Source organism: Leptodactylus fuscus, chromosome 4 (assembly GCF_031893055.1).
Source record: "Leptodactylus fuscus isolate aLepFus1 chromosome 4, aLepFus1.hap2, whole genome shotgun sequence".
Lineage (NCBI taxonomy): Eukaryota > Metazoa > Chordata > Amphibia > Anura > Leptodactylidae > Leptodactylus > Leptodactylus fuscus.
Window position 1 is genome coordinate 95826661 of NC_134268.1, and position 12373 is coordinate 95839033.

At 40.3% G+C, this 12373-nt stretch overlaps 2 protein-coding genes across 2 annotated transcripts in view; one reads left to right on the plus strand and one right to left on the minus strand.

Annotated features, from left to right (window-relative positions):
- The window catches only part of ATXN1 (ataxin 1), a 491098-nt gene that overhangs the window by 205997 nt on the left and 272728 nt on the right, over positions 1 to 12373 (minus strand). The window lies entirely within an intron of this gene.
- GMPR (guanosine monophosphate reductase) overlaps positions 1 to 12373 on the plus strand; it is a 61308-nt gene that overhangs the window by 44206 nt on the left and 4729 nt on the right. The window contains exon 8 of the mRNA XM_075270850.1: positions 3000 to 3159. Within this exon, the coding sequence (XP_075126951.1) occupies positions 3000 to 3159 (160 nt within the window). The remainder of the gene's footprint in view (positions 1 to 2999; positions 3160 to 12373) is intronic.

Sequence of the window (12373 nt, forward strand, 5' to 3'; positions counted from 1 at the left end):
AGTTATACTTACGGAAACACCAGCAGTTTTCCTATAGGTATAACTAAGGCAGTAAGATAGAAGAGGAAAACTGTAAAAAAAAAAAAAATTGTGATGCGTTTCCGCCTCAATTTTTCCCACAGCGCTTTTTTGCTGTGGCCCGCTACGTGGAGGCTTAGTCTAAAACAGGAACAAAAATAACATATGCTGTAAGACATTTTGGAGCGGTCTGTCATGTATGATTTAATTATTCTTTGTGGCTTGATGTCAAGTTAATGTCTGCTGAAAAAAAAATGATTTAGGAAAAGGATAATACAATTTTATTTGAGAGTGTTGAGATTGTGGAATGTGAGCATGAAGAAATGTTTATAAGTCGCAGTATTCCCACACTAACACTGAAAAACATCTTGTGTCAAAAAACTCTTGAGTCAGATAATTCTCACTGATTCCTGCCCTGAGCTTGTGCTGTGACCAGCAACCTGCTAGATTCAGCTGGAAACAGGACTGTACCAGGCATCACTGTGCAGCGTCTGACCTCCAGATACAATCAGCGTTTTTTCCATTTTCTTTTGGCTGTATTTCAGTGTTAATTCTGCTTTACATTTGTGTGAATTATAGGCACATTTCTTAGATTGTAGCACTTTTATCAACACTCGTGCCTTGCGGCAATGTGATCCTGAGTGTGACCAGAATCTACTGACTTGATCATAATGTACAAAGACTGCAAAGAACCATGTAAAAAAGGAGAAAAGATAGTCAGCGAGTATAGAGCAGAGTCATTTGCTAATTATCCATGAAGCAAGTTTTAGGCTAAGGCCCCAATAGGCATCCAGCAGCAACAAAGCGCTGCGGGAAAAAACGCGGCGGGAACGCATCACAGTTCTTCCCGCAGCACTTTAAACAGAAAGTTTGTGGAGTTTTCCTCTGTGTACTTTCTGTTACAATTATACCTATGCGTAAACCGTCGGCATTTCTGTAGGTATAATTGGTATGCTGCGATTTCCAAAAACACATCGGTTTTGGAAATAGCTATGGCGGTTGTTACTGCAAAGGGGCATAGGATTTGCTAGAATCCCATCCACTTTGCCCGTACTGTAAAACGTTGCGATTTTTCCCACAGCGTTTCTCCCACTGGCAAATTGCGGCGTTTCAGTCCCGTGGGGCTGGAAGGAGCTTAAGGAGTGTTCACACTCTGTGTAATAGAAATTTCTACAATTTCTAGAAAATATCTTTTATATATCTGAACAGGTTTTTTCTACAACATGGGCATTAAGTTTTTACAAACTCTATTCAGTTATATACAAGATGCAGAGATTTGTGCAAAGTCCATCCCTACAATATTATAAGGCCAGTTCAGTTTTGTTAATTATTTTGCATCAGTATTTGAAAACCAGCCAGGAGTGGGTCCGAAATACAGAAGAGGAGCAAATCTTTCGATTATACTTTCTCTGTGGCCAGAGCCACATGGTGCATGAGCTTAGCTGCTGCCAGCTAACCCGCTGTGGGCTACAGTAGCAGCACTATGGATGAGGTAAAGCCCACAGTGCACATCACTCATTTTTCTTGCAATGTCAATCATTGGTATGGGTTTTACCAATGGCTTTCAGCCTTTGCAATCGATAATTATACCTGTGAAACCTTGGCAACTTGCTGCAGAATTTCACCACAGAATGTTTGCACTGCGTGGCCTTAGCCTTAGGCCCAGTTCACATGATGGTATCTGCTGCTGCTGATTTTTCTCCAGGAGAGGCAGAGATCAGAACAGGATGCTGAAAAAAATGACCATCTTGCTCGGAGTCCGCGGCTTAACACTTCATGGACGAGATGTCATTTTTATTTTAGCTTTGGGGTATATTGGAATTCTTGATTAACATTTATTTTTTGGGTGAGGGAATGGGTAAAAAAGCATTTCTGTTGGTTTTTTTGAGTCTTTAAATATGTCAGCTTCTCAGGAGCTATATTGTAAAATGGAGTCTTGGTGGCGATTCTCGTAATCAGAGCCCGCTCCGAGATTGTGGGAATTAACACAAGTGTGACCAAGGCACCTTTTTATATTTTTTATGATTACTATTCCTCTGAACAAGATCCATTGCCATGACAGCCAGGAGCCTATTGAAGCCCAGTATTGCCATTAGTAGAGGTCTATTAAATGCTGTCATAAGCAGTCTGTAATAGACCTCTATGAATTTTCCAATATACTTGAATGTATTAGCACTGCATTGTATAGTATTAGTAATCAGACTGTCTGAGGTTTATGTATAAAAGTAAAACAAAAAAATAAAAAAAAAATTGAAACTAAAAAAAACAAAAAACAAACAACTAAGGCCGGGACCCCATGTTGAAAAAATGCTGTGATTTGGCTGTAACAAAAATGCCACAACAAAAACTGTGGCATTTTACAGTACCTGCAAAGGGGATGACTAATTCTGACTAATTCCATCCATATTTTATTTTTTTCAAAGTTTTAGATTTTAAGGTGTTACAACATAACAAAAACAATATATACAGTTTTCCTCTTATTCATAATCCACATTCTGATTTTTTTTTCCAGCTTTCCAGTACATCATATTGTACCAAAGTGCAATTTGTCCCACAAAAAAATAAGCCCTCATATGACTCTATGAACAGAAAAATATAAAAGTTATGACTTTGGAAGGAGTTAAAGTGTCCATATACTGTAATTTACCAAATAATTTTTATAGATGTTTTTATAAGGAGGAACGGGAGAAAGTGGCAAATTGGAATGGGGTTGAGGTTTTTTAAAAAAAAAAAAATAAAAAAAAAATATTGTTATATAATTAAAGCTTAAGGGGTTAAAGAATTGGATAACCTCTTCAAGTTAGTAAAGAACAGCCCAGACACTTGATAGCGTAAAGATGGATCCCCCCAAATCATTGAGGGTAGGACCATTATCCCTTTTAGCCCTTATATATTGTTGTGGTGGAGTAGAACAATGGACTGTGTGATTGGACATTATGAAGATCTGCCTGTTTCACATCTTCCTTTATTTATTTATCCAGGAGCGGGGGCAGATTTTGTAATGCTGGGAGGAATGTTTGCTGGCCATAATCAGTGTTCAGGAGAAGTCACGGAGAAAAATGGAAAGAAAGTCATGCTTTTCTATGGTATGAGCTCAGACACCGCAATGAAGAAACATGCTGGTGGAGTGGCAGAATACAGGTACTACATATAAAGAAAATCCTCTTCCTAAACCTTTCAGTGATTACTGTCTTTTGTAGTCATTGTAACCATGAAGGACATATCTGCCTCCTAGACTTACCCTTTTTGTCCTCAAGGTCTAAAAGTTTTTCTTTTGCAGCTATAAGTCTGTGGATTATTTCTCTTTATATGTGCACAATACATTTCATTGCTACATAGGGGAAAATATTCTACAGTCATGGCCAAAAGTTTTGAGAATGATACAAATATAAATTTTTACAAAGTCTACTGCTTCAGTTTTTCTAATGGCAATTTGCATATACTCCAGAATGTTATAAAGAGTGATCAGCTTAACAGCAATTACTTGCAAAGTCAATATTTGCCTAGAAAATGAACTTTATCCCCCAAAACACATTTCAACATCATTGCAGCCCTGCCTTAAAAGGACCAGCTAACATTGTTTCAGTGATTGCTCCATTAACACAGGTGTGGGTGTTGATGAGGACAGGGCTGGAAATCAATCTGTCATGACTAAGTAAGAATGACACCACTGGACACTTTAAAAGGAGGCTGGTGCTTGGCATCATTGTTTCTCTTCTGTTAACCATGATTATCTCTAAAGAAACACGTGCAGTCATCATTGCACTGCACAAAAATGGCCTAACAGGGAAGAGTATCGCAGCTAGAAAGATTGCACCTCAGTCAACAATCTATCGCATCATCAAGAACTTCAAGGAAAGAGGTTCCATTGTTGGCAAAAAGGCTCCAGGGCACCCAAGAAAGACCAGCAAGTGCCAGGACCGTCTCTTAAAAGTGTTTCAGCTGCGGGATCGGGCTACCAGCAGTGCAGAGCTTGCTCAGGAATGGCAGCAGGCAGGTGTGAGTGCATCTGCATGCACTGTGAGGCGGAGACTCTTGGAGCAAGGCCTGGTCTCAAGGAGGGCAGCGAAGAAGCCACTTCTCTCCAGAAAAAACATCAGGGACAGACTGATATTCTGCAAAAGGTACAGGGAGTGGACTGCTGAGGACTGGGGTAAAGTCGTTTTCTCTGATGAATCCCCTTTTCGATTGTTTGGGACATCTGGAAAACAGCTTATTTGGAGAAGACGAGGTGAGCGCTACCACCAGTCTTGTCTCATGCCAACTGTAAAGCATCCTGAAACCATTCATGTGTGGGGTTGCTTCTCAGCCAAGGGAATCGGCTCTCTCACAGTCTTGCCTAAAAGCACAGCCATGAATAAAGAATGGTACCAGAATGTCCTCCAAGATCAACTTCTCCCAACCGTCCAAGAGCAGTTTGGCGATCAAGAATGCCTTTTCCAGCATGATGGAGCACCTTGCCATAAAGCAAAAGGTGATAACTAAATGGCTCAGGGAACAAAACAGAGAGATTTTGGGTCCATGGCCTGGAAACTCCCTACATCTTAATCCCATTGAGAACTTGTGGTCAATCATCAAGAGACGGGTGGACAAACAAAAATCTACAAATTCTGACAAAATGCAAGCATTGATTGTGCAAGAATGGACTGCTATCAGTCAGGATTTGGTCCAGAAGGTGATTGAGAGCATGCCAGGGAGAATTGCAGAGGTCCTGAAGACGAAGGGTCAACACTGCAAATATTGACTTGCTGCATTAACTCATTCTAACTGTCAATATAAGCTTTTGTTACTCATAATATGATTGCAATTATATTTCTGTAAGTGATAAAAACATCTGACAAACACACATAAAAACCAGAGGGCAGCAGATCATGTGAAAATATAAGATTTGTGTCATTCTCAAAACTTTTGGCCTGACTGTATAGTGAAATCTTCTTGCCCATGCAATAAAGACATGTTCACATGACAGACCTTTTACTCTGAAAAATCTTACACTGATTTGCAAGAAGATCCAGAGTTGAAGTGTAAAGCTGACCATCTGATTTCCACTTTGCTATGTCATAGCTATGCATGATATGTATGTATAGTGTTCTGTGTGAGCATGCCCTTAGGGAACTGCGTGTATATGACAATCTGGTACTGCAGTGGATCAAAGACTGCATTCAGAATTGATGTACTTCAAGAATTTTCCTCATTTACATTGTGCAACTTAAATTGAGCTCTTTGTGATGTATAATTTAAGGGATATTCAATTAGGTTTATCTAGAATGAATTAAAGAGGATAAACATACGTCATTTGACAGGTGCTGTCTCCTGAGCATTTTGGTGTTTTGTTTATCCAAATCCATCCAGCCATTCCAAAAATATAAGCCCTTTTAATGTTGGTGCAACTTAGGGTATAAGAGTCAAATGAGTGGTCACACTGTATAACATATAGCACACAGAGAACAACAGTGTTACCACCCACTTGGCTAGTACATCAAAATACCCAGGGTGACAATGTCTATCAGATGCTATATGCCATTGGGCTTTTCAGACCCGGTGACAGGTTCTCTTTATAGCACCAAATATTGATGACAGTCTTTATGTAAGGTGTAAGTAATGAGAAAATATGGATATCCAAGTCTAAAATTTGCATTAAAAAAGGTATTTTTGTATCTTGTGATTCCTGTAAAAAGAAGAGTTTCACTAACTTTCATGGTGTGAAAAGTTGAAGGGCTTGGAAGAAAACCCACTTCTATATGCCCTGGCATGCTTGTATGGACAGCAAATATGAGGGCCCTCAACTCTATACACCTGTCAGACTTATATTAATCTCATGCTTACAATTAAAAAGTGCCATCTAATACAGGTCACGCATTCGACTTCCTACAGTCCTTTGTCATTTTTCTTTCTATAATCCATCCACATCATCAAGTTCACCTCTTCTATAAGCGAGACTGAGCCCACTGACCTGCTAGGCCACATAGCAGCTTGTATGCCCGATACCCTGCTAAAGAGGACTTTAGTAACATAAAAAGGGGCCACTTCTAAGGACTTTGCTGCTTTATGGATTCATGATATTTTCATATGTATTATACTATTTATATTGCATAGTATTGGCTAATTGCGCTTTCGAGTTTTATGCTGGGCATTTAGGAGTTGATCACCATTTCTGTGTTGCTTTGCTCTAGGTTTCCTAGAATTCTCACTAGCAATGCTCTAGTACACAGTGCAGTATGTAGAGCCATAAGGAATAAGGTCACTGCAAATGGTTGTATCTCCGGTGTTATACCACCTGTAAAAATGCTTCTAGCATAAGAAGAAGGATAATATTCTCAGCAATACAACACTGTCTTTAAAAGGACTGAAGATATCACTAGTTGAAAACACAGTTGGGAATGTTATTTTTATATGTACCATGAACTGCTGCATATAAAGCTCAAATTTCCAACTATGTTTTAACTATTGACGTCTCAGATTGTTTTATAGCCATAGCTTTATATGTCATCTTTTATATGATACCAACAGCATTTTTATAGGTAGGTAGTATAAAGATACAGCCATTTGAAGTGACCATTGCCCCCTTTAGCAAATGCTACATCTGTAGAGTAGCAATACAATTGTGTACAGATTTTCCTGTTAACAGCTCAGTTAGGCCCCATTCACACGGGGCAAGAGGGAGCAGATTTTGGCACGGAATCCACGTCAGAATCCACCCCCTCTGAAGGGTGGTCTATGTAGCCTGCTAGCTTACTTTTCTTCAGGATGGATTCAATGAGCCGTGGCGTCTGCCTCGCGGCAGCACCCTCTGGACTAGGCCCATTCATTTGGGCCTACTCCGGAGTGGGGAGCCGCGACTTTCGGAAGCCACGACAGTTGTAGGAGGCGGATTTTGGCCCTATTCTGACGTGGCTTCCTGCATCAGAATCAGGACTAAAATCCACCATCCACGCCCCTTGTGATCGAGCCCTTAGAGGGTTCCTTGTGAGACTTTTACAGCTTGTTTTCTATTTAAAGGATGTTAGATGTGTTAGTTAAGTATATTACAAAAACATTCACCAAACACCCCCAACACAATAGCAAGGAAAAAAAATTAAATTAGTTACACTTTCAGTTAGCAAAAAGCTAAAATCCCTGTACTGTATGTGTCTATGATACATAAATGGTTAACCTATGGTTGGTTTATAACATTATTTTTCTAGGTTTCAGACACTTCTAAGGGTTCCACACAAGCTTTGCCTCCGAGAGATCGTAATAGGACTCCCTGCTGGTTAGGCCCATTTATCTGGGCCTAATAGGCAGCGGAAAGCCTCAATAGAATGCCAATGCCCTTCCCCTCACAGCTAGACCATGGCTGGAAAACCATGGCGGAAAATGAAGAATCATTCCAGTTCATTTTCCCCCATGTGAACTAACGCTTACTGTGGGCATTCTTTGAGTATTTAAATACAGGTTTATTAACGTGAATGGTGATTTTTAACAACAATGTGTATTTTATTTTAGTGTTGGCTGTTTCATAGCTTTATAGCTTTAGAATAAAAGAGCTAGATTCTGTGACCCTGGTTTGGGTGTATTGTGTAATAAAAGTAGGAGTTTGTCTGAAACCATTGTCCTTTTTGATCACAAACTTAGGTCACTGTTCAGTCCTTCCTCCATGGGGCCTCCATGCAGTTAGTCGTGATTTGTGGGGCTGCTGAGTATGAACATAAGCCAAATATAATCTCAAAAGGTAGTCAGTGCATGATGGATTTATATTATAAATATAGAATTTATATTATAAATATAGAATAATAAACATATATACACAAGACTATTGGTTCTAAATCTGTGGCTTTAACTATTGCAGACCTGCAGCATCCAGCATGTCATGACAGCCATAGGGGATCCTGGAGATCTGCTTTAACTATAAAAGAAGTTGATTCCCAGCCCTGTTTTAGTCACCGCATACTTTAGTAATCAGTAATATGTACTTTTGGGAAATGTATGAATGCTATTAAACTCACTAAAACAATGAGTTCATTCATGTCCCATTTTTTCTGTTTGGCACTAATAGAATCGCAAAAGAGACATGAAAAATTAATACATATAGTACATTCACTTGTCCTTACAGAAGTAGCAGAATTTAGCTTCACAATTAACATGTTAACAACAGTGTTGCACAAAGTGTTATGTTGGGTGTGTCAATAACTCCACAAAGACAGAAAGTCAAGGTTAACCTTGTTACATTGATATGAATGTGTACGGTATATACAGTCATGAGAATAACAAGATGCAACATCTTTGAATTCTATAATTTTATGTACATAAAAACATCAGGTCCTTACAAGGTTTTAAAATAGGTAAATACAATGTGAGATTAAGTACAAAACACACAGATTCCAAGGTTTCACTATTCACTATTAAAGGGGCTCTATCATTGGTAAAAGTCATTTTTAACTAAGCAAATCCTTGCATAGCCTTTTGAAAGGCTATTCCACACCTACCTTTTATATGTAAATCGCCTCAGTGGTTTTTGAATGAGCCTGTTTTTATTCATATGCTAATTAGCCTCTCGGTGCACCTGATTGTGCATCCTCTGCCTATTGTTTCCTATGTATGTGTACAGCACAGGCCGCTGCTGATGACTTCCTGCTTCCTGTTTGCACACACAGGTAGGAGAGAATAGCAGAGATGAGTGCTGTTGGGAACTTCCTGTGCTGGCTGGAAACTAATTAGCATATGAATAAAAACGGGGTCATTCAAAAACCACTGAGGCAATTTACATACAAAAGGTAGGTGTGAAGTAGCCTTTCTAAAGGCTATGCAAGGATGTGCTTGGTTAAAAATAACTTTTCCCAATGATAGAGCCCCTTTAAAGAAAAACGAAAAACCTAAATACACCCCATGAATCAGTAACTTGTAGAACCTCCTTTTGTAGCAAGAACCTGAAATAATCACTTTTTGTTTGACTTTAAGACTCTCTCACATTATTGTGGGATGACAAATGAGGAATTTTGGCCTATCCCTTTTCTATAGCATTGCTTCAGTTCGTTGGTTTGGGGGCACTTGTTTAAGGTGTCATCACAGCATTTCATTTCAGTTGCGTTGAGGTCTGGATTTTGACTGGGCCATTACAGCTCGTTGAGTCTTTTCTTTTTCAGCCATTTTGTTGTGGATTTGCTGGAATTATTCTGTTGCATAACCCAATTGTGGCCAAACTTTAGCTGTTAGATGGCCTCACACTAGAAATGTAGTACTGTTCATCATGGCCAAACATCTCCACTTTAGTCTCCTCCTTCCAAAGGACGTTGTTCTAGAAGTATTCTGTTTTGTTCTGATATAACTTGTTTAGTTTGCAAACTGTGCTATTATTTTTTTTTTAAGAATACACTTTCTGCTGGCAACTCTTCCAAACAGTTAACTTCAACATCTAACATCCTAACTGAGGCCTGTAGAGTCTTAGATGTAACTTTTGGGTTATTTGCAGTTTCTCTGAGCATCACATGGTCTGACCTTGGGTTGAATTTGTTGCAATATCCGTGAAGATTGTCAACTATCTTAAGTATTTGCTTCTCTAAGTTCATTGCTGACGTCTTTCCTCCTTGGCATTGTACTAACATATGCCTGAATACTCCAAACCAGCAAATTGCCAAAACTTCTGCTATAGAGGTGATCACACTTGCTGATGATCAATTAATCAAGGATGTTTGAATAGCAGCACTTTCCTGCCACCTACTCTTTTAATTCCTACGGAAGTAGTAAGAGTAGTTGCAAGAGTGAACTTCATTTTACACACAGTTTTTTTATTAAATAAATATGGACATGATGTAATATGTAAGATTATGTTTACCGATCTTCAAAGACCAGATGTTTTTGTCTGGATACATAATACCATAGAATTTAAAGAGGGTGCACTTTGCTTTTCCAAAGCCACTGAGTCACAAAGTGGTAGAATATGTAAAGAGACATGCACTAAGCTGACTCATTAACTGAAGAGCTCCAAACCTCAGCTGGAATTAACCTCAGAACAAAACTGTGCACGCAAACCTTAATGGCGTTATATTTCATGGCTGAGGAGCCATGTCATCAGATGGAGTAGTATAAAGCATGGTGCCACCGAACTCTGGATCACTGGAAACCATGCTTCTCTGTCTGAAAATTGGTGAATCCATCAGGATTTACTAAATGCCAGGAAAACTATACCTGCCTCAATGCATTGTGCCAACTGTAAAGTTTGATGGAGGAGACATTATGCTATGCAGGTGTTTTTCAAGTGTGACCTAGGGCCCAGCTCCAGTGAAGGGAAATCTTAATGCTTCAGCATACCAAGACATTTGGGACTAACTGTTCCCACAACTTGGTAGGAAGACTTAGGGGAAAACCATTTTCTGTTCCATCTAGGTCCATAACAACATGATTGGTTGAGTTTGATGTGGATGAGCTTTACTAACCTGCTCAGAGCTCTGACCTCAACCATATCAAACTGGATTGTGAGCCAGTGCTTTTGCCCAACATCAGTGTCTGACATCACAGATGCAGTTCTGCATGAATGGGCTAAAATTCCCAAAGACACACTCCAAAATTTGAAGAAAGTTTTCCCATAAGAGTAGAATCTGTTTTAACGACTGTTTGAACACATACACACACACACACACACACACACACACACACACACACACACACACACACACACATCAGAAGTAATAGCTGAAGATGGGCATATGACAAACTGTAAGGAGATAATTAGGTGAAGAAAAAGCCCAGTGTATAGAATAAAATCCCCAGGGTGACTTCTTTCTCTTTTACATTTCCGTAGCAGTGAAGTGTGAGGATAGTGTCAAGACATATTTATGCACTCCAGCCTGTCATAGCTGATACCTCACAGGATTTGCCATTTATTGCAGTCTGATGCTGTGTTCCTCACCAGTTAATTTATTCCCTTATGCAGCCTCTGGGAAAGTCTTGTGCCGAGTCCCTTCTGACATGATGATAAGACAGGAATTGTTATTTTTACATTTTACTTAGTAGGTTATTTTCCAGTCATTAACATTAAAGGTGGCCATACAACTTGGATAGATGTCTGATGAAAACTTGTTTGGCCGTCAGCCGACCCAGACTTCCCTGATACACATATATGCATGTGTGTATGTTCTCAAGGAGAAGCGAGTGAATAACCTGCTGCGTGACAACAGTGGTGGTGGATTATTATTTGTGAGAACAAAAGGATGGGACATGTTGAAATCCTATATGCCTGACTCCTCCGTTTCCCTGACATGTGCTAACACTTGGGAATTCCTGGTACAGCTGGTCTCACCAAAATCGGCAGGTCCCATTGATGGTTAACTCATTGATAAACCAACCTTAAAGGTCACATGTAAATTACTACCCAGTCTGTAGGAAGCATATTATACAGCAGGAGGAGCTTAGCAGATTGATATATAGGTTTCTGGCGGAATTCCTTGGTGGGCCTTGTGCCTTTTGGGGGCCCTACAGCATCCCCACTGCTTTTTTAAAAGGCAATGGCGGTCCAGTAAGGGTTAGTTCACACGTTGGGGGTCCGCGCGGGTTTTGACACAGAGAGAGACGCGGCGAGCCGTGTCTCTCTCTGGTCAAAACCCGCCTGCTGCGACCATCGTGGTCGCGGCTTTCCCCTCCTATGTCTGCTCAAATGAATGAGCTGACAGAGGAGGGTGCTGCCGCTAGGCGGAAGCCGCAGTCCAGCGCACCGCGGTTTCCGCCTGAAGATAGGACATGTCGCTTCTTTTCTCCACTAGCAGCAGCCCGCCGGTAGCGTGAAAAAGAAGAATGGCGGTCTGCATAGACCACCATTGTAAAGGGGCGGATTTTGAAGCGAAATCCGCTGTCAAAATCCACCCCTTTGCCCACGTGTGAAGGAGCCCTAAGGGTCTGTATTAACTTACCTATCCCCACTCCTGCTCACTGTATTCTTCTTCAGCCTCCAGGGGTCCCCTTGCACTGCAGATTATGTCATTGCGACACAATGTGCAGCACAGGGCCCATTGAAGGCTGAAAAGGGAAGAAGAGGCCGAGAGCAGAAGGGGATTGGTAAGTGAATGCAGCCACTTTAAGTGAATCAGTAAATGACTGCAGCCATGTTAAAAATACAACCGGATCAGCAGAAGTATGGAGAAGTTGTGCCCCAACCACAGGCCACAAGCTTCCTGCTCTACCATTCCCTGACTTGTAGGCCACAAGCTATTGATAAATAGTCATTTCAAAAGTGCTACAGAAATGCACTTCTCTTGATTGAAATTAGGATGGCTTTTCTCCTTTTTCAAGCAAGTTTTTCTCATGCAGTCTTGATGCTATGATTTCTGAAGCCTTTTTGGATAGTCCCAAATCATTCAGCTCATGCTGATCAAATGACTTACCA